The sequence below is a fragment of the Schistocerca cancellata genome, chromosome 2 (genome assembly GCF_023864275.1).
Source record: "Schistocerca cancellata isolate TAMUIC-IGC-003103 chromosome 2, iqSchCanc2.1, whole genome shotgun sequence".
Classification (NCBI taxonomy): Eukaryota; Metazoa; Arthropoda; class Insecta; order Orthoptera; family Acrididae; genus Schistocerca; species Schistocerca cancellata.
The window spans coordinates 706,616,545-706,639,657 of NC_064627.1; the positions used below are offsets into that span (position 1 = coordinate 706,616,545).

General features: G+C 42.9%; 1 protein-coding gene across 1 annotated transcript in view; it reads right to left on the reverse strand.

Moving 5' to 3' along the window:
- The window catches only part of LOC126162502 (esterase FE4-like), a 183,173-nt gene that overhangs the window by 129,640 nt on the left and 30,420 nt on the right, over nucleotides 1-23,113 (reverse strand). Inside the window, exon 2 of the mRNA XM_049919050.1 lies at nucleotides 5,462-5,599. Coding sequence (XP_049775007.1) covers nucleotides 5,462-5,599 — 138 coding nt within the window. The remainder of the gene's footprint in view (nucleotides 1-5,461; nucleotides 5,600-23,113) is intronic.

Genomic DNA, 23,113 nt, shown 5'->3' on the forward strand with positions numbered 1-23,113 from the left:
TCTCAGTCAGGTAACAGCACTAATAGAATGAAAAAGCAAGAGGAAGGCATCTCTTTCTTTCATCAAAACATAAGGGGCCTCTTAAACAAAACTGATCAACTCCTTATTAACATTAGTGAAAAGGACAGTATAAATAATGCCCAGATTTTGTGCCTAACTGAGCACCATGTTACTGATAAATGTGCCTTGCCATCTATAGTAAGTTATACTTTAATAACATACTACTGTAGGGAAAGTAAAGATAAAGGTGGAGTAGCAATTTATGTTAAGGATAGTGTAGCATACAAAGCTATAGATATTAAGAAATATTGTGTGGAACAACAATTTGAGGCATGTGCCACAGAAATAACAACTAAGTTGTACCCAATAATAGTGTTGGCTGTCTACAGGGCTCCCTCAGGTGACATAAAAACTTTTCTGCATTCAATGGAACTCCTACTTTCATGGTTACTTTCAAAAGCGAAGGATATTGTAGTATTAGGTGATTTCAATATAAACTTTTTGACAGAAAATAAGAATAAAATAGACTTTGAGATTGTGATGACCTTACACAATCTGACATCAGTAATAAACTTCCCAACAAGAATTACATCCGAGTGCCAAACTATGATAGACAACATTTTTTTAGATGTAAATAGACATAAGAATTATATTGTCAGGCAGGTTATAAGTGGGCTTTCAGATCATGATGGACAAATTCTCACTATTTATGACGTTAATCTGTTCAAAAAAGAATTTCCTCGATGGAAATTCATAAGAGTAATTAATGAAGGGGCGAAAGGAACTTTCAACCACAGGTTGCAGCAAATGGATTGGTCTTTAGTATATAGCCATGATGATGTTGATACTAAATTTAACTGTTTTATAAATGAATTCTGTGCTCTTTTTGAAGAAATATTTCCCAAGAAATGGGTCAGAATCAGGGCTTCCAATTCTGTAAGCAAGCCTTGGATTACAAAAGGTATAAAACAGTCATGTAAAACCAAAAGGGAAACTTATGCTGCAATAAGATTCTGTAAAGATGTAGAAAAATGGGAACACTATAGAATATACTGTAAAATTTTGAAGAAACTAATACAGAAATCAAAAGCCCTTTATTATGAGAAGAAAATAGATAATTCTAATAATAAAATAAAAGCAATTTGGAGCATTGTAAAAAAAGAAATAGGAAGAGATACAACAAGTAAAGAAGATATAAATAATATCAGATATGAAAGTATCCTAGTAGATAGCCCCAAAGCAGTGGCTGAGATTTTTAATAAACACTTCCTATCAGTAACTCAACAGATTGGTTGCAAGCCCGATGTTGATGAAGCTGTAACTCTTTGTCAAGCCGTATATTCAAACACAATTTCAGAAATGCACTTTAATCCTGTCACTGTAGAAGAAATTCAGAAAATCATCATGTCTCTAAAAAGTACAAATTCTGCAGGGGTTGATAATATATCTAGTAATTTATTGAAATATTCTTGTGTGTGGATAAGAGGCATTCTCTGTCATATTTTCAATGCTTCCCTTCTGAAAGGTGTTGTTCCCAGTAGACTTAAGTATGCCATTGTGAAGCCCCTGTACAAAAAGGGTGATAAAGCTGAACTAACTAACTATCGATCTATCTCTTTGCTGACAGCTTTCTCCAAAATTCTAGAAAAGCTAATACATGTAAGAATTACTGATCATCTCATGAAGAACGAAGTTCTCAGTAAGAGCCAGTTTGGCTTTCAAAAGGGCCATTCAACAGAAGATGCAGTGTACGCACTTGCAAATGAAGTCCTAGAAACTCTTAATGAAAAAATGCTAGCACTTGGTGTCTTCTGTGATTTATCCAAAGCGTTTGACTGTGTTGATCACCAGATTCTCTTGCAAAAAGCAAAATTAGTAGGAATAAGTGGTGTTGCAGGCAATTGGCTACAGTCGTACCTCCAAGACAGAAAACAAAAAGTTGTGTTGAATAGCTCGGGTGGAGTATGTGACACTCCCTCAGATTCTGAATGGAGTTCCATTACATGTGGAGTGCCCCAGGGCTCAATTCTTGGGCCACTATTATTCCTGATTTTTATAAATGATCTACCATCATGTACAAGCCTGCCGTGTAAATTTACATTATTTGCTGATGATACCACAATTTTTATGAGCAGTAGAACAGACAACACTCTTGAGGAACTCATTAATCACATACTCTCAGATATGGTTAATTGGTTCAAGGTGAATGGTCTCTCATTAAATTCCAGTAAGACCAGCTTTATTCAATTCTGTACAAAAACAGAAAAAGGGAGAGAGATAAGTGTGACATGTGGTAATCAACCAATAGTTAGAATGGAAACAACAAAATTTCTTGGAGTGCACATTGACAAGAAAATGAACTGGTCTTCACATATTATTGATCTCTGTAAGAGGCTTAGCTCTGCTACCTATGCTTTACGGGTTGTCACTACATGTGTTGAACCTAACACTGCAAAAGTGGCATATTATGGTTATTTTCATTGTCTCATTGAGCTTACAATATCACACAGTGTCAACTGCCTTTCAGGACTCTAGGAAGACAGAATCCACCGCATTTACTATTTGCAAGATATCTTGCATAGATAAGACAACCTGTGTTTTACACAACTGATTATTTAGCAATATCAGTCTGTAATTGTGTACATTCATTCTTTCACCGTTTCATACAGATGAGTTATCTACAGCCTTTCTCAGTCACATGGAACTATTCACAGTTTGTGGAATTCTCAATAAATGTTGTTATTGTGGTCTTCAGTCCAGAGACTGGTTTGATGCAGCCCTCGATGCCATTCTATCCTGTGCAAGCTTCTTCATCTCTAAGTAACTACTGCAACCTATATCCTTCTGAATCTGCTTAGTGTATTCATCTCTTGGTCTCTCTCTATGGTTTTCATCCTCCACACTGCCCTCCAATACTAAACTGGAGATCCCCTGATGTCTTACCAACTGATCCTTTCTTCTAGTCAAGTTGTGCCACAAATTCCTCTTCTCCCCAATTCTATTCAGCATCTCCTCATTAGTTACATGGTATACCCATCTAATCTTCAGCATTCTTCTGTAGCAACATATTTCAAAAGCTTCTATTCTCTTCTTGTCTAAACTAGTTACCATCCATGTTCCGCTTCCATACATGGCTGTACTCCATACAAATGCTTTCAGAAATTATTTTTGCCACTTAAATCTATACTCGATGTTACCAAATAACTCTTTGTCAGAAACGCTTTCCTTGCCATTGCCAGTCTACATTTTATATCCTCTCTACTTTGACCATCATCAGTTATTTTGCTCCCCAAATAGCAAAACTCATCTACTACTTTAAGTGTCTCATTTCCTAACCTAATTCCCTCTGCATCACCTGATTTAATCAGACTACATTCCATTATCGTCATTTTGCTTTTGTTGATGTTCATCTCATATTTGCCTTATAAGATACTGCCCATTCCATTCCACTCAACTGCTCTTCCAAATCCTTTGCTGTTTCTGACAGAATTACAATGTCACTGGCAAACTGCAAAATTTTTATTTATTCTCCATGGATTTTAATTCCTACTCCGAATTTTTCTTTTCTTTCTTTTACTGCTTGCTCAATAACCCTGTCTCACTCCCTTCCCAACCACTGCTTCCCTTTCATGCCCCTTGACTCTTATAACTGCCATCTGGTTTCTGTACAAATTGTAAATAGCCTTTTGCTCCCTGCCACCTTCAGAATTTGAAAGACAGGATTCCAGTCAACATTGTCAAAAGCTTTCTCTAAGTCAACAAATGCTAGAAATGTAGGTTTGCCTTTCCTTAATCTATCTTCTAAGGTAAGTTGCAGGTTCATTATTGCCTCACATGTTCCAACATTTCCACGGAATCCAAACTGATCCTCCCAAGGTTGGCTTCTACCAGTTTTTCCATTCATCTGTAAACAATTCATGTTAGTATTTTGCAGCCACGACTTATTAAACTGATAGTTCAGTAATTTTCACACCTGTCAACACCTGCTTTGGAATTATTATATCCTTCTTGAAATCTGAGTGTATTTTGCCTGTCTCATACATCTTGCTCACCAGGTGGTAGAGTTTTGTCAGGGCTGGCTCTCCCAAGGCTGTCAGTGGTTCTAATGGAATGTTGTCTACTCCTAGGGCCGTGTTTTGACTCAGGTCTTTCAGTGCTCTGTCAACTCTTCACACAGTATCATATCTCCCATTTCATCTTCATCTACATCCTCTTCCATTTCCAGAATATCACCCTCAAGTACATCACCCTTGTATGGACCCTCTGTTTACTCCTTCCACCTTTCTGCTTTCCCTTCTTTGCTTGGAATTGGTTTTCCATCTGAGCTTTTGATATTCATACAAGAGGTTCTCTTTTCTCCAGAGGTCTCTTTAATTTTTCTGTAGGCAATATCTGTCTTACCCCTAGTGATATACACCTCTACATCCTTACATTTGACCTCTAGCCATCCCTGCTTAGCCATTTTGATGAGCTGTAAAAGGATCAAATTCAGCAGTATATTGAATAGCCCTAATTGTTTTTCAGTAAAGCAAGTACTTATTACTATATCTCTCATTTGCAAAGTGACAGTTATTGAACACTGATATAATATTATTTTCATGCATTAATACATTTTTAAAAGTGGAATTTCATAGTTTGGCTTTCTGACTGCTGTCTTCAGTTTGAACACCAGACAGATCCAGATTGTATGGAAGGTTTCGATCCATTCATTGACTTAACATATGGCCAGTACTTTGTAGAAGTTTGTGACAGAGCTTTCACGTGAATCTAAAATTAGAAACTGTTTTAGACTACATACATAGCCCTTCTTATGGCTATAAGAGTTCCCATTCAGTTTTATCTCTCAGTTTTCCTACTTTTTGCTTTCTATGGTGAGGTTTTCAACAAACAGGAATAGATGGCTACCTGATACATGCAGAGAAACTTCAAACAGACAGGATGTGTGCTTGTTGCAGGTATCAAACCATCCAAAAGTATTCTGAACTTCTCTGATCTGACATGTCCAAGCTCATACCTGCCTGGCTCAGTTTGGCACATAGTGTGAACATGGCATAGGGCAGGCTCTTCCAATGCTGCCCCAGCATGCAATGATGCTCCTGGACACCTATCATCATGCCTATAGGCAGACATAGGAAGGGTAGGCTACCTGCCAGGTGACCTACTGCGAGTGATTGTGCATGCACGATCCACTTTGCCTAACCTGCCCATGTGCGCTTCGCCAGCAGAGTTCAGTCATGCACACCATGACCCAGCTGCAAAACTATCCACACAACAGTTGTTTTCCACCACAGCCCATTTGTGCCTTTGGGTGCCCACCTGCCCACAGATGGACACTTGACCTGTAATAGCCTAGCTTAGGGGATAGTGACTTAAGGATTTGTTTGGTAGAGCTGTTGGTACAGTGTGTTTGGCAATACATCCATATAATGCTGCAGATTTTAAAAACAGATAGACACATTACCTTTGGTGTGTAAACATTGAGGTAGAGGCAGTCCTCACTGCCCACATCTTCATTGTTGAGCAAGTCGAGCTGAACACATCTACTTCCAAATTTTAGAGCATCCTTCACGCCTTTCCATGTCTGTGCGGGTTTTGGTGGCTGCAATAAACAAATTGGCTATTGTTTAGCTGTGCAAGATGCAAGTAATTTATAGTACAACTGTTATTTATCATGTATGAAATTTATTCTTGTTATACACCAACTACCATTTCTGGGACGTGTACAAATCTTTTCAGAAAATCAGTGTAAATAAGTCAATACTTCTGAGAGATACATCTAAGAGGAGAAACAGGTTTGTACAAATGACAGCAGTAATATGTAACACCAGGTACGGTAGTGTGTAAAGGAGAAATTCTTACAGTAGTGAATAGAAACATCCTCATCAGTAGACTGCCAGGAAAGTAAAATCAGAATATATGAATTATTCTAATTGATACAGCATCTTCATCATCTCAGTAGGCAAATGTGCTACATCTATATTAGCTCTTTAAATGTGTTGTTACATTAGCAACAATATTTTGCTTTAACTAAGGCTTTGAAGTTTCATTTAAAAACTAAAAAGACAATGCCTTGTTTAAATATTTTTAATATCCCTAATGGAGTAGGTATTAAAGTCCATGGAGAAGAAATAAAAACTTTGAGGTTCACCGATGACTTTGTAATTCTGTCAGAGACAGCAAAGGACTTGGAAGAGCAGTGAAACAGAATGGATAGTGTCTTGAAAGGAGAATATAAGATGAACATCAACAAAAGCAAAACGAGGATAATGGAATGTAGTTGAATTAAGTCGGGTGATGCTGAGGGTATTAGATTAGGAAATGAGACACTTAAAGTAGTAAAGGAGTTTTGCAATTTGAGGAGCAAAATAAATGATGATGGTCGAAGTAGAGAAGATATAAAATGTAGACAGGCAACGGCAAGGAAATCGTTTCTGAAGAAGATAAATTTGTTAACATCGAGTATTGATTTAAGTGCCAGGAAGTCGTTTCTGAAAGTATTTGTATGGAATGTAGCCATGTATGGAAGTGAAACATAGATGATAAATAGTTTAGACAAGAAAAGAACAGAAGCTTTCGAAATGTGGTGCTACAGAAGAATGCTGAAGATTAGATGGGTAGATCACATAACTAATGAGGAGGTATTGAATAGAATTGGGGAGAAGAGGAATTTGTGGCACAACTTGACAAGAAGAAGGGACCGGTTGGCAGGACATGTTCTTAGGCATCAAGGGATCACAAATTTAGCACTGGAGGGCAGCGTGGAGGGTAAAAATCTTAGCGGGAGACAAAGAGATGAATACACTAAGCAGATTCAGAAGGATGTAAGTTGCAGTAAGTACTGGGAGATGAAGAAGCTTGCCCAGGATAGGGTAGCATGGAGAGCTGCATCAAACCAGTCTCAGGACTGAAGACCACAACAACAACTAACTTCATCTATTTAAGAAGCCCAGTATATCATCACTTTAATAACTTGATGAAGATGTCTTGGCTTAGTATTTTTAGAGAACATAACTCAGACAAATAATGGATGAACAATTAAAATAGCTCAGTCTAACTAGGATGATGGTATTTTTGAGCATGTCATTGAGTTAGTGTTCTGCCAGGAAAGTGTCAGGTTTATGACAACATTCAGTTCAGTGTGGTAACAAGGAAATTTAGCTGTCTTCATATATTGCTCAATAGTACACAGGGTGACACCTAAAATTGCACTGCTAATATTGTCGAAATGGAAAGTGCTATTGATATGTGGTTTCCACAGAATGGATTTGTAGCCAGGGTTTCATACTGTTAGTCAATTGATAGAGTGTAATAAGATGTAGGAAATGTATTTCTTACACAAACATACTCTTTTTTAAATGGAACAGGCCTATTGACATTAACAGACTAAAAGTAGGCTAAATTAGAATGTCAATGGTGTTTGGTGCAGGATTCTAGTGTGAGTTGTTAATGAGATATCATATTTTGAAAAGTTCTCACATTGACGCTTGTACAGTACCTGGGGTAGCACACACTAAAGAACTATACAAGAGCATACACTAGTTATGTGGATTCTGACCAATAATGAGACAACTGACCATCACAGGTTATGTTGAAAATGATGAGCGGCAGCGGCAATACACGTTTCCAGTCTGGTATGGTATAGCTGCTGCAATGGACCAGGCTGCAGTAATACTTTGTTGTATATCACTTATTGTAGTTGGTGTGTCCTTGTAGATAGTGTCTTTCAGCTTTCCCCACAGAAATAAAGTCTACAGGCATCAAGTCCAGGGAAAGGGCTGACCAATGTATAGGTCCTCTGCATTCCATACAATGATTTGGAAACAATTTATGAAGACAATTTGTAATACTCCATGCACTGTGGGCTGGGCAGACATCATGTTGGTACCATAGGTTCCTCACAGTCTGCAGACAAATGTCTTCTAGCATTCATGGAAGATGGTCTGTTAGGAGGTTGCGTTACTTGTGCTCGTTCAGTGTGTCCATGAAAAACAGGCTTGTGAGCTGATGGTTCCCTATTTCACACAACATGTTTATACTCCATGGATGCTGATGTCCCACGTGACAATTGCAACATAGATTGCCAACAGACCAACAGTGCATGTGTTGGTGGTTTACCCGGCCATGATTGGTAAATATGACTTCATCACTACCCAAGATACATGATACATCTGGAGTATCCTGTCTTAATGCCTATGTACAGAAGTTAACATAATTCTCATAATCATTTCCATGCAGCTCCTAATGGAGAGAGATGTGATAGAGATGGAACCTATGTTGACGGATAATGCTCAGGACACTCGCCTGACTAATGCCACTTCCTCGTGTGATTGCACAGGAGCTAAAGTGCATATCAACTACAACAGCAGCAAGAACATTAATTATATTGTCTGGGTATTACACTACCACTTTTACACAGCTGGTTGAAAAGGTTGATAAATAATTGCTGAGATGGTTGACATTTATCGGGATGTCTTGCCATATAAACTGTACAAGAACAAACTGCATTCTTCTTACACTCTCCATACACCATGAGCATATTGGGGACCCGTGCACCCCATCCAGCATTGAGCTGTCTTCAGATGCTGCAGAATTGGCTTCCACCTCTTCTGTTGTCACTAGTTTCCTTCTATTACGTTGTCTAGGTGTTACACTATCAGTTTCACATAACTGGTTGAAGCGATTGATAAATAATTGGTGAGATAGTTGATGTCTATTTGGATATTTTTCTGCATACACAGTAGAACAATGAACTGCATTCATCCTGCACTCTACATACATCATGAGCATGTTGGCCTTTTCTGCATTAGTAAATACCATCGCCCACTCAAGACCTACTGCTTGGACTGCCACACATTAACTGACTAGCAACTCACAATGCACTCAAGGTACTCACAAGCAAATTGTAAGCACTTCCTAAGTATTATTACAAGCTGTTGATCAGAACCCCTGACAAACAATCCATTCTGCAAACACTGCATGTCAAGAGTACTTTCCATTTCCACAATATTTGCAGTGCAAGTTTTACATGATAAGCCGAAACATTATGAAACTTGCCAATAGCATGTCACTCCACCTTTAGAACACAGCACAGCAGCGATTCTACACGTCATCGATTCAGCCACTATGTGGTAGGTATCCTGAGGTATTGGCACCAGATGTCTATACAAAAACCGTTCAGTTCCTGTAAATTATGGGCCAATAGTTCGTGGATGCAATGTTGGTAATGATAGTGTTAGAGACATGTTCCACGAGGCTCAGACCAGATGAATATAGTGGCCAAGAACACTACTGTGCTCCTCAGACCAGCGTAACACAATTCTGGCCTTCTGAAACGGACAGTTATCTTGCTGGAAGATGCTGTCACCGTCAGAGAAGATGTCAAGCATGAAATGATGTAGCTGGCCCGTGTCAAAGCTGAGGAATGTCCTAAAAACGCGGACAACCGGCGCTTCAAGCCTTTGCGTTACAGCTATCCTTTGAAAAATTTAGAAAAAGTAGATCGACATTGGTTGATGTACTCAGAGAGCAAGGATGCCGTCTTCTGCGTTTGTTACAAACTTCTTTCGTCACCCACAAAGAACAACTGGCGGCACCTTGATTCTTATTTCGAAAGTTATGGGACGTCTACCAAGCATTTGAATTCGCACAAAAAGTGGATCGTGTTTTCTCAAGAACTGAAAAATTCACGAACCGTCGACGTCCATTATCAATGCCTATGAATACTGAAAGCGAACGTTGAAAAAATGTTCTTCACCGTTTAATAGCGATAATAAGTTTCCTGGGTCATCAATGTCTGCATTTGAGAGGAAGTACAGATACACTCTTTCAGCGTGACAACGGAAACTTCTTGAAAATCCTCGAATCATTAGGAAGGTTCGACGTTGTGATGATGTAGAACCTAAAGAGAACAAAGCAGGGAAAGAACAAGGACCATCATTATCTTGGAAAATAATTCGTCTAATTGGATCACATATAACAATAACATTTTATTGATAATGAAGTCTGCAAAGTATAACAGTATCATTCTAGATCAAGTTGAGCAGTTGACGTTTGTGGGACGCTTTGTTCAGCAGACACGACTCGAAGTGGTATATGATGTCCGAATTCGCGAGCATTTCCCGCCTTTTTTTTTTTTTTTTTTTTTTTTCTACGTCCGATTCTTCAAGCGTCAGTTTCACGCAGGTCGTACTCAACTTCTTGGAAGATTAAAAATTCCCTTCTATGTACCATATAGTAGTCGCGCGTTGAATCTTGTAAACGATTCTGCTATGTCTTCCCAAGATGCTGTTTCAACAATGTAGGGAAAGACAGATTGCTACTTACCGTAAAGAAGTCACGTCAAGTTGCAGACAAGCACAATTAAAAGATGCTTACGTAAAGCTTTCGGTCACGGAGCCTTCATCAGTAAAGGAGAGATAGACACCATTCGCACTCATGAGCAAGCACACCTCACGCACACGCGACCGCCAATTCCAGCATCTCAGGCCAGAATGACAGATGCTGTTTCGATGTTCTCGACAGTGAAGAGCTTGTACGATTTCTTCTCGTCCCCCGTTCGGGGTTGGGTGTCTTAGAGAAGTATCTGCCTAACCTGACGCTGAAGTCACGGAGCTATACTAGGGGGGATAATCGCATCGCTGCACTTACCATCCTGAGGTTTCAAATTTGAGGAGTTCGTGACGCTTGTTCACCTATAAGAAGAATTAGATGGCATGACCGGTCAGGAAGCCACGGTTCTTGTGAACCAAATAATGAATTACACCTTTCTTACTTCTCTGGTAATCTGGTACAACGTACTGCTTCACATCAGCGTATAATTTATGGTCAGTAGTAAGACCCACCAAAGCGTTGACAAAAATATTTCTGAGGCCGTGGAAATGCTTGAAAGAACTGCAGAATGGGAGAAAAGTTTGTGTCTTTCTTGACGGATCTCAAAAAACTGGCCACAGAATTAGAACTAGACGATCTAACATTACCACGGATAAGTGTTTGCCGGAGTCAAAGCAAGAAGCCAAGAGACTTCGCCTACGAAGGTAGGGATGAGACAACAGAGGAAGCGACGAAACTCTACAAAATTGAATTCTACTACTCACATCAAAAAAAGTTTTGTATCAACTCTGTTTCGAGAGTTCCGAAACCTGTAGAATAGAGATCAACATAAACATCATTTCCGTCCTTTTTATTGCTCATGAAAACCACACATTGCGTGTTCTACCACCATACAGCGAGACCTTCAGATGTGGCGGTCCAGACTGCTGTACACAGTGGTACCTATAATACCCAGTAGTACGTCCTCTTGCAATGATGCATGCCTGTACTCGTCGTGGCATACTATCCACAACTTCATCAAGGCACTATTGGTCCAGATTGTCCCACTCCTCAACGGCGACTCGGCGTAGATCCCTCAGAGTGGTTGGTGGGTCACGTGGTCCATAAACAGCCCTATTCAATCTATCCCACGCACGTTCGATATGGTTCATGTCTAGAGAACATCGTGGCCACTCTAGTTGAGCGATGTCCTTATCCTGAAGGAAGTCATTCACAAGATGTGCACGATGGGGGCGGGAATTGCCGTTCACGAAGACGGATGCGCCGTCAATATGCCACCGATATGGTTGCACTATCGGTCGGAGGATGGCGTTCACGTATCGTACAGCCGTTACGACGCCTTCCATGACCCCCATCGTATCGGCCCCACGTAATGTCACCCCAAAACAGCAGGGAACCTCCACCTTGCTGCACTCGTTGGACAGTGCGTCTAAGGCGTAGATCCCTCAGAGTGGTTGCCTCCAAACTCGTCTCCGATGATTGTCTGGTTGAAGGTATATGCGACACTCATCGGTGAAGAGATCGTGATGCCAACGCTGAGTGGTCCATTGGGCATGTTGTTAGGTCCATCTATACCGTGCTGCATGGTGTAGTGGTTGCAAAGATGGACCTCGCCATGGACGTCGGGAGTGAAGATGCACATCATGCAGCCTATTGCGCACAATTTGAGTCATTACACGACGTCCTGCGACTGCACGAAAAGCATTATTCAACATGGTGGCGTTGCTGTCAGGGTTCCTCCGAGCCATAATCTGGAGGTAGCTGTCGTCCAGAGTAGCACTAGTAGCACTTGGGCGGCCTGAGCGAGTCATGTCATCGACAGTTCCTGTCTCTGTGTCCCCTCCATGTCCGAACAACAACGCTTTGGTGCACTCTGAGAAACCTGGACACTTCCCTTGTTGACAGCACTTCTTGGCACAAAGTAACAATGCGGACGCGATCGAACTGCTGTATTGACCGTCTAGGCATGGTTTAAATACAGACAACAAGAGCCGTGTACCTCCTTCCTGGTGGAATAATTGGAACTGATCGGCTGTCGGACCCTCTCCGTCTAATAGGCGCTGCTCATGCATGGTTGTTTACATCTTTGGGTGGGTTTGGTTCAAATGGCTCTGAGCACTATGGGACTTAACATCTGAGGTCATCAGTCCCCTAGAACTTAGAACTACTTAAACCTAACTAACCTAAGGCCATCACACACATCCATGCCCGAGGCAGGATTCGAATCTGCGACCGCAGCAGTCGCGCGGTTCCGGACTGAGCGCCTAGAACCGCTAGACCACCGCGGCCGGCTGGGTGGGTTTAGTGAGATCTCTGAACAGTCAAAGGGACTGTGTCTGTGATACAATATCTACAGTCGATGTCTATCTTCAGGAGTACTGAGAACCGGGATGATGCAAAACTTTTTTTGATGTGTGGATCATCTTTTAGACGTCATCATCACATTTTTGGACGAGAGGTTCACTCGGTTGAAGTCTCATTGAGATCATTTTGATTTTCTTTACGACATCGATAAGCTAAAGAATACGCCTCCTGACAGCCTGGACGAAAAGTATAGAAACCACTCAACGATTTTGCAAGATCACGAGTCGAGCCATGTTGATGAGATGGAGTTTATAGGAAGACAATTTTTTGTCGCAGTGTTAACATTGGAAAAGGAATGGACAAGGTACAGGGACACAGTTCTAGAATGGCTAAAGAATGTCTTGGAACAGTAGTGTGTTAAAGTAGGATGAAGCAAACAGCTTGGTGGAATGACACAGTCAGGGCAGCCTGTAAAAGGAAAAAGAAGGCGTATCAAAAATGGCTACATACTAGAACTCAGGTAGACAGAGAAAGTTATGTTGAAGAAAGAAACAAAGCCAAACAGATAATTGCAGCATCGAAGAAGAAATCGTGGGAAGACTTTGGAAACAGGTTGGAGACTATGGGTCAAGCTGCTGGAAAACCATTCTGGAGTGTAATTAGCAGTCTTCGAAAGGGAGGTAAGAAGGAAATGACAAGTATTTTGGACAGGTCAGGAAAACTGCTGGTGAATCCTGTGGATGCCTTGGGCAGATGGAGGGAATATTTTGAAGAGTTGCTCAATGTAGGTGAAAATGCGATCAGTAATGTTTCAGATTTCGAGGTAGAATGGGATAGGAATGGTGATGGAAATAGGATCACATTTGAGGAAGTGGAAAAAATGGTCAATAGATTGCAGTGCAATAAAGCGGCTGGGGTGGATGAAATTAAGTCGGAACTCATCAAATACAGTGGAATGTCAGGTCTTAAATGGCTACACAGGATAATTGAAATGCCCTGGGAGTCGGGACAGGTTCCATCAGACTGGACAAAAGCTGTAATCACACCAATCTTTAAACATGGAAACAGAAAAGATTGTAACAACTACAGAGGTATCTCTTTAATCAGCGTTGTGGGTAAAATCTTCTCAGGTATTGTTGAAAGGAAAGTGCGAGTATTAGTTGAGGACCAATTGGATGAAAATCAGTGTGGGTTTAGGCCTCTTAGAGGTTGTCAGGACCAGATCTTTAGCTTACGGCAAATAATGGAGAAGTGTTATGAGTGGAACAGGGAATTGTATCTATGCTTTATAGATCTAGAAAAGGCATATGACCGGGTTCCTAGGAGGAAGTTATTGTCTGTTCTACAAGATTACGGAATAGGAGGCAAACTTTTGCAAGCAATTAAAGGTCTTTACATGGATAGTCAGGCAGCAGTTAGAGTTGACGGTAAATCGAGTTCATGATTCAGAGTAGTTTCAGGGGTAAGACAAGGCTGCAACCTGTCTCCACTGTTGTTCATATTATTTATGGATCATATGTTGAAAACAATAGACTGGCTGGGTGAGATTAAGATATGTGAACACAAAATAAGCAGTCTTGCATATGCGGATGACTTAGTTGTGATGGCAGATTCGATTGAAAGTTTGCAAAGTAATATTTCAGAGCTAGATCAGAAATGTAAGGACTATGGTATGAAGATTAGCATCTCCAAAACGAAAGTAATGTCAGTGGGAAAGAAATATAAACGGATTGAGTGCCAAATAGGAGGAACAAAGTTAGAACAAGTGGACGGTTTCAAGTACTTAGGGTGCATATTCTCACAGGATGGCAACATAGTGAAAGAACTGGAAGCGAGGTGTAGCAAAGCTAATGCAGTGAGCGCTCAGCTACGATCTACTCTCTTCTGCAAGAAGGAAGTCAGTACCAAGACTAAGTTATCTGTGCACCGTTCAATCTTTCGACCAACTTTGTTGTATGGGAGCGAAAGCTGGGTGGATTCAGGTTACCTTATCAACAACGTTGAGGTTACGGATATGAAAGTAGCTAGGATGATTGCAGGTACTAGTAGATGGGAACAATGGCAGGAGGGTGTCCACAATGACGAAATCAAAGAAAAACTGGGAATGAACTCTATAGATGTAGCAGTCAGGGCGAACAGGCTTAGATGGTGGGGTCACGTTACACGCATGGGAGAAGCAAGGTTACCCAAGAGACTCATGGGTTCAGCAGTAGAGGGTAGGAGGAGTGGGGGCAGACCAAGGAGAAGGTACCTGGATTCGGTTAAGAATGATTTTTAAGTAATAGGTTTAACATCAGAAGAGGCACCAATGTTAGCACTGATCATGGAGGAATTTTATAAGGGGGGCTATGCTCCAGACTGAACGCTGAAAGGCATAATCAGTCTTAAATGATGATGATGACGATGATGAGTGTTAACATTGCTCTAAGAATTCTTCTAATACTCCCGGTGACAGTTGCGAGCGGTGAGAGAAGTTTCTAAAAGCTAACATTTATTTAAAAAATCTCAGATCAACGATGAGTCAAGCTCGTTTAAGTGATCTTGAAAAAATATCTACGGAGAACAAGATTGCAGAAGACTTAAATTACCCGGGTCGAGTGAAAAAAGTCTGCGCAAGTGAAAGCCAGGACCGTTCGATTTGTCTACATTTTCTTCTGTTAAATGGTCAGTTTCTTAATTCTTTACCGGTTTGTTTTCTATTTTGTTCAATGCAACATAAATTGTTATTGTACACATTACTGTTCAAAGTAAACTAATTAGTAAATTTTAAATTGTAATCGTGGAGGGTGTAACAAAAATGTACGGCAAAAATTTCAGGACACATTCCATCCACGTAGACGAGGAAATTATGTTACATGAACATGGGTCTGGAAACGCTTTTTTTCCATGTTACAACTCATTCTTGCCAACACGTTAATCATGGGAAACACTCACGAACAGAACGCACCAGTATACCACATGTAACATCTCACAGATGTTCTATATGCCCACCTTGGACATTGATAGCTGCATCAATCCGGCTTCGTAGTGAATCTCGGATGCGCTGATGTATCACTGGTGTATTACGTATGGTTCGCAGCCCTCTATAATACGGGCATGGAGACTCTGAACACACTCTACTGCGGTGTTTTCAAATGCTCCTACAAGTAAAAGTCCAGTAGGTTTAGATATGGGGAGCGCGGAGACCTGGCAATTGGTCCATTTCTACCTATCCATCTCTTATAGAATCTGTTGCTTAGAAGCCGACAAACATTAACACTAAACTGAGTAGGTGCTCCATCGTGCATGAAGTACATGTTTTGTCGCGCAGCTAAAGGAACATCTGCTAACAGATTACGTAGAACATTCTCTACGAAATTATGATAACTCTATCCGTTGGGCCTGCGTGAAAGAGAGCGAGGCTCTGCCAAACAGTCACCAACAATGCCGGCCCAAAAATTGACATTTGTTAATGACTTGCTTCAACAGTTGCTTGAGGATTGATGTGTACCCATACATGCTGACTGTGAAAATTTACAGTCTGATCTCGTTGGAACAGCGCCTCATCTACACTCCTGGAAATGGAAAAAAGAACACATTGACACCGGTGTGTCAGACCCACCATACTTGCTCCGGACACTGCGAGAGGGCTGTACAAGCAATGATCACACGCACGGCACAGCGGACACACCAGGAACCGCGGTGTTGGCCGTCGAATGGCGCTAGCTGCGCAGCATTTGTGCACCGCCGCCGTCAGTGTCAGCCAGTTTGCCGTGGCATACGGAGCTCCATCGCAGTCTTTAACACTGGTAGCATGCCGCGACAGCGTGGACGTGAACCGTATGTGCAGTTGACGGACTTTGAGCGAGGGCGTATAGTGGGCATGCGGGAGGCCGGGTGGACGTACCGCCGAATTGCTCAACACGTGGGGCGTGAGGTCTCCACAGTACATCGATGTTGTCGCCAGTGGTCGGCGGAAGGTGCACGTGCCCGTCGACCTGGGACCGGACCGCAGCGACGCACGGATGCACGCCAAGACCGTAGGATCCTACGCAGTGCCGTAGGGGACCGCACCGCCACTTCCCAGCAACTTAGGGACACTTGCTCCTGGGGTATCGGCGAGTACCATTCGCAACCGTCTCCATGAAGCTGGGCTACGGTCCCGCACACCGTTAGGCCGTCTTCCGCTCACGCCCCAACATCGTGCAGCCCGCCTCCAGTGGTGTCGCGACAGGCGTGAATGGAGGGACGAATGGAGACGTGTCGTCTTCAGCGATGAGAGTCGCTTCTGCCTTGGTGCCAATGATGGTCGTATGCGTGTTTGGCGCCGTGCAGGTGAGCGCCACAATCAGGGCTGCATACGACCGAGGCACACAGGGCCAACACCCGGCATCATGGTGTGGGGAGCGATCTCCTACACTGGCCATACACCACTGGTGATCGTCGAGGGGACACTGAATAGTGCACGGTACATCCAAACCGTTATCGAACCCATCGTTCTACCATTCCTAGACCGGCAAGGGAACTTGCTGTTCCAACAGGACAATGCACGTCCGCATGTATCCCGTGCCACCCAACGTGCTCTAGAAGGTGTAAGTCAACTACCCTGGCCAGCAAGATCTCCGGATCTGTCCCCCATTGAGCATGTTTGGGACTGGATGAAGCGTCGTCTCACGCGGTCTGCACGTCCAGCACGAACGCTGGTCCAACTGAGGCGCCAGGTGGAAATGGCATGGCAAGCCGTTCCACAGGACTACATCCAGCATCTCTACGATCGTCTCCATGGGAGAACAGCAGCCTGCATTGCTGCGAAAGGTGGATATACACTGTACTAGTGCCGACATTGTGCATGCTCTGTTGCCTGTGTCTATGTGCCTGTGGTTCTGTCAGTGTGATCATGTGATGTATCTGACCCCAGGAATGTGTCAATAAAGTTTCCCCTTCCTGGGACAATGAATTCACGGTGTTCTTATTTCAATTTCCAGGAGTGTATAACAGCACCGCTGCGCTAAAATTATGGCTGACATTTTGTAGAGTAAACCATTCGCACAAGAGAACCGGTGCAGGAAAATCAGCTGCTGATAGTGCGTGCACACGCTGTAGATGGTGTAGATACAGCTGGTCCTCGTGTAACACAGCCATGTGGTCAACATTTAGTGTTGCAGCCACATGTGTTGTACTGACAATATGGTCTTCATCAACTGCAGGAAGAATTGTCGCCTCCCGTTGAGGCGTCCTCGTCATTCTAGGCCTCCCCCGGTCACGAGTATCAGGCTTAAATGGCCCATGTCCCCTAAGACGACGATCAATGGCTTCATACGTTTTCCTGTCAGGGCACTTTCGTCCTGAAAATCTCTCTTGGTACGAACTTTGAGCGCGAGCGCCATTGCCGTCAGCTAATCCATACATCAAACGGGCATCTGCCATCTCTGTATTTGTGTACACTGGCATTGCATGAGCCAAGTTTGTGATTAGCCCTACCTAATAATCCGTGTGTTTGCAACGGTCGTACTGATCACTTGAACAGCAATGACGTACGTCGTCTGTAAAACAAAACACTGCCAGTGCACAACGCAACCAGATGTCACCAAGAGTGCATGTTCCCCATAATTCTAACGTTCAGTTCTTGCGTGCTTCCCATGATTAACGAGTTGGAGACATTGAGTTGTAACATGGAAACAAAGCGTTACCAGACCCATGTTCATGTAACATAATTTCTTCGTGTACGTGTGAGGAATGTGTCCGGCAATTAGTGCCGCATTTTTTGGTTACAATCTGTACTTTGTTTCCCGTGGAACACATTATCAGTACACAACCGTAAAAATGTTCATTTATGGTAACCGTAGATTCACATGGTTTATAAAAATTATTAGATTTATTTAAATAATATGACTAACTTTTCCAGTCAAGTTTTCACACACACTAAAAAACGGACAGATTTTAATATTACACAAACTTGTTTTTACAAAATGGGAACGGCAATTTTTGTAGCTCGCACGGGGCGGCAGTTAGGCTTTCGCCGGGCCTGGCTCTAGCCTGTCTGTATCTTGCCTATTCAAATCTGCTCCTGCCACTGAGGCATGCTTGGGGAATTCAAAAGCAGTAGTCTCTGAGATTTGTGTTAAACAATCCACAAGTTCGTTATTTGTTGTGGGCGAGAGAGAGAACATACGATTACTAATTTTGACACGTGTTTACACTTATCGTAGCCCACGCTATCTCATATTCTCGCTGTGTGTGTGTAAGTACATACAAAACTCTTCACGGTAATAACTGTACACGCCATTGATGTCCGGCCTACCTTTCAGGTATGTTTTCCATCACTGATTGTTACTGTTCGTTTCATCTGGTATTCATTTTCAAGTATTAATGGAAGTTAAGTATTATGGGATCTTTCTCGTCCTGATTCAATTATGTTACTACTGAACTGCAACGAAATGTACTCTCCACTACAGCAAATAGAAGTACCCTTCTCTTTGCTGTATCATGTACTTCGTGTAACTTCTTACCGGTATTACAGAGGCGTCTTTCTAATCTAGGTGATTAATACGCACACCACATGTACTTTACTACTGAACTAGCAGCTTCGCCGGCTATGATGACCGAGCGGTTCTAGGCGCTTCAGTCTGGAACCACGCGACCGCTACGGTCACAGGTTCTAATCCTGTCTCGGGTATGGATGTGTGTGATGTCCTTAGGTTAGTTAGGTTTAAGTAGTTCTAAGTTCTAGGGGACTGATGACCTCAGATGTTATGTCCCATAGTGCTCAGAGCCATTTGAACCATTTTGAACTAGCAGCTTCCTGAGAGCAGTGTATCCTTGATCCATTAAGGCAGGCTGTTCCAACCAAGCTCCAGGGAGCCGGAGCGCTCCGGAGCGCTCACTGCGGCAGCTCGGAGCCTGCGTGGAGGGGGAAAGCGAACTCACTGCCCCCTGGCCGCATACAGCCGCAACTGACGCAATAATCCGTGTTCAATGACAGCTATGACTAGCCGCGGGAGCCCTGTACTTCTATTGGAGGATACCTTTCTATTCATTGAGAGGGATGGTCGTCGGCAGTGTCTTGTATGTCATAAAGTATTTAATTCTGCGAAGAGGTACAATATACAACGACATTATACGCGTCTTCACGCAGCGCACTACGATCAGGTAGAAGGCGTTTCACGCAGAGAACTTGTAGCCAGGCTTAATAACGACATACCAGGAGACGTAAGTTTAAAAACGGTTTCGTAATACGGAAAGTATCAAAATATGCAACATAGTTCGTGTTCTGTAATGCGTATATAATTTTCAGGTGAATGAGAGCAGAGAAAACACTACTGAATCTGCAGTTCGAGCAAGCTGCAGGATCGCTCACATCATTGCGACGAGCGGCAAGCCGTTTTCGGTGGGACAACTCGTAAAATCGTGCATGGTAGCAGTTGCAGAATGTTTGTTTCCAAGGGAGGTGCAGGCAATCGATGGGGTTTGCCTGTCGAAGCAGACAATGTCTCGTCGAATCCTGGACATGGCAGCGGATTATAAAACACAGATCAGGAAAAAGGCGGAGAGCTTTGTTGAATTTTCGCTAGCGCTTGACGAAAGCACCGACATATCGGACTGTGCTCAGCTTGCAGTCTTTGTGCGTGGTGTCGACATGGAGCTGAAAGTAACTGAAGAACTCTTGGATGTGGTACCACTCGATGACACCGCAACAGGACGTGACATTTTTGAAGCTGTTTGTGAATCAGTGGACAATATGAATTTGCCGTGGGATAAGCTCCATTCTGTAGCGACATACGGTGCACCACAAATGATGGGCGTCACCAAGGATTTGCTTCTCGTTTGAAAAATAAACTCAGGGATGAATTCGGGAAAGACATTTTGACTCTTCATTGTTTTATTCACCAAGAGGCACTGTGTGCTGCAACAGTAGAGCTAGGTGGCGTAATGAAAGATGTCGTGAAATGCGTGAATTTTGTGCGGCGTCACGGTATGAATCATCACCAATTCAAATGATTCCTGAAAGATATGGAAGCGGAGTATGGGGATATACCTTACCACAGTGCAGTTCGTTGGCTAAGTCGGGGAAAAGTTCTTGATGTTTTCTTTGCCATTCTTGAGGAAATATCCCATTTTCTCGAAATGAAAGGGGAAGAAATGCGTTGTCTGAAAGATATAAAATGGATATCTGACCTGGCGTTCCTATCTGACATAACTATGCATCTGAATAAATTAAATCTGTCATTGCAGGGCAAAGGGCAGCTAATCGTTGACATGCACGACGAGATCGAAGCGTTCATGGAAAAGTTACGTTTATTTGAGAGGCAGATGAGTAATGAACATTTAACGTTCTTCAATCGTCTTGCTTCTTTAAAAATACCTGAAGGTACTACTTTCGGCGATTACCAAGCAAAGTTAAAGCAGCTCATCACGTCGTTTGAAACACGATTCCGAGACCTCACTAGTTTGGAAATGGAACTTAAGGTGTTCAGCACTCGTTTTTCAGTTTCCCCCCATGCTTGTCATTGTCACTTCAATTAGAGATTATTGATTTGCAAAGTTCAACTTTGTTGAAAGAGAGGTACTACAACACGTCGGATCTGTCACGATGGTATCGTTCATTACAGCAAAAAACATTTCCCAAGCTTCACAACAATGCCACTCAGATCATGTGCATGTTGGCACGTATTGTTGTGAGCAGCTTTACTCAGCAATGAAAAGAGTAAATAGTAAGGAACGATCGTTTCTTCAGGATGTAACAATGAAGCTCATCCTCCGCATTAACGCTGCGAACACTTTGACGCCTGATATTTCCGATCTTGTATTGAAAAGAAAGTATCAGGCTAAAGAGGCCCAATAAATTTAGTATGCAATTTCTTATAAAACAGTTGTTTCTTATTTATTTCCCGAACATCGTATTTCCTGGTGTAGCATGTCATCACGTCTTATCAGCTAAGAGTATGAGGTTGTCGATCTTGTAAGACGCAGCTGGCACATCAAAACGCTTGCCTTGCCGCCTGCCTCAGCCAGCCGTGCCACGCGCCGGCATGCCGTCCCACTCGAGTGGCCACAGCGAGCGACGCGGCTCCCTGGAGCAGGGAGCGCTCCGCGGCTCACACCGGAGCCGACCAGCTAGAACAGACTGCATTAAGGAGTACCCAACAATCCCGCACCCGATAGTACAGGTCAAGAAATCTGCCCCGGGATTATCACAGAATCGGCGAAGCCTTTGGTTTAAACCTTCGACCTGGCTCCAAGCCAGAGAAATGCAGTCGGTCCCCGAGGCGATGCTTCGAATCGTGACCTGAGCTTCTATCCCCCAAGCGAGGGCAGCTGCCATTTCAATTTTAGCACGGCGACGAAAGGAGCTGACGACTGCCTCAGAGCTCGTACGATAGATGTCATTGGTGCCGACATTAACACGAACTACATGCAGTGCTTTCAACAGTGACTGTTACAGTCACTTCCTTCAATATCTCGGACGAAACGTGCGCCAGTCATACCGGCCCTATACTGCTCTTCCACCCTCAGGTGAATGGCATTTCACTGAAGGGCTCCATCAACCGTCAACGCTTGGCCACCTGGAGCTCTCACTTCTATTCTCCAACAGATAGAGGTTCCTACTCAATGGTCTGAAGATGACTACAGTAGTGGCCGAAACCGGCCACCTTGTTAAATAAATCGTGATCTAGACTGTTTTTAATAGTAATTATTTATAAGACATTGATCACTGCTGTTCCCGTAATGCATTCAAAAGTGATTCTATCACTTTCATTCTTGGCCAATCCCCGCATATAGTGTGGTCCCCTTGTGAGGCCAGTTAACTCAAGAATTTCTCCTGGTTCGTGGAGTGTGCAGTCTGACAATTCTGGGACCACGGTTTGGTGTATTTTATTGCAGTTGTCCTGAAGAGAGCAGCCAACATGTTTTTTCTGGAGGGCGAGTGCTCCAAAAACGCGTAATGGAGCTTCTCTTGTTCTGTGAGCGGCGTGTCGACAAGTGAGACCAACACACTCAGGTTATTCGGTGAAGATTTGTATACACGAAAGAACTGTTGACGAGCAGTAGACACACGCCTATACCTGCATCCATAGCCCACAAACCAACTCACTGTGTGTGGCGGGGGCCACCTCTGGTACCACTATCTTACCCGCCTTCCCTGGTCATTAGCGAATCGTGCGTGGGAAGAATGGTTGTGAACAAAACTCCGTATGACCACTAATCTCTCGGATTTTCTCGTCGTGGCTGATTCACGAGACAAATATCGGATAATTTCAGCAGTAACCCTCTCTGTGGTACAAAACGCCTCTCGTGCAGGAACAGTCGCTGGAGTCTGTTGAGCATCTCCGTGAAACGTTTTCGTAGTTAACTAAACGATGCTGGGACGAAATGTGCCGCTATTCTTTAGAACTTATCCGTCTCTTCTGCTAGTCAGACTTGATAAAGGTTGCAGAGTGATGAAGAACCCTCAAGAATCGGTTGAACAAGTCTTTTATAAACCACTTTTTTCGTGAATGAA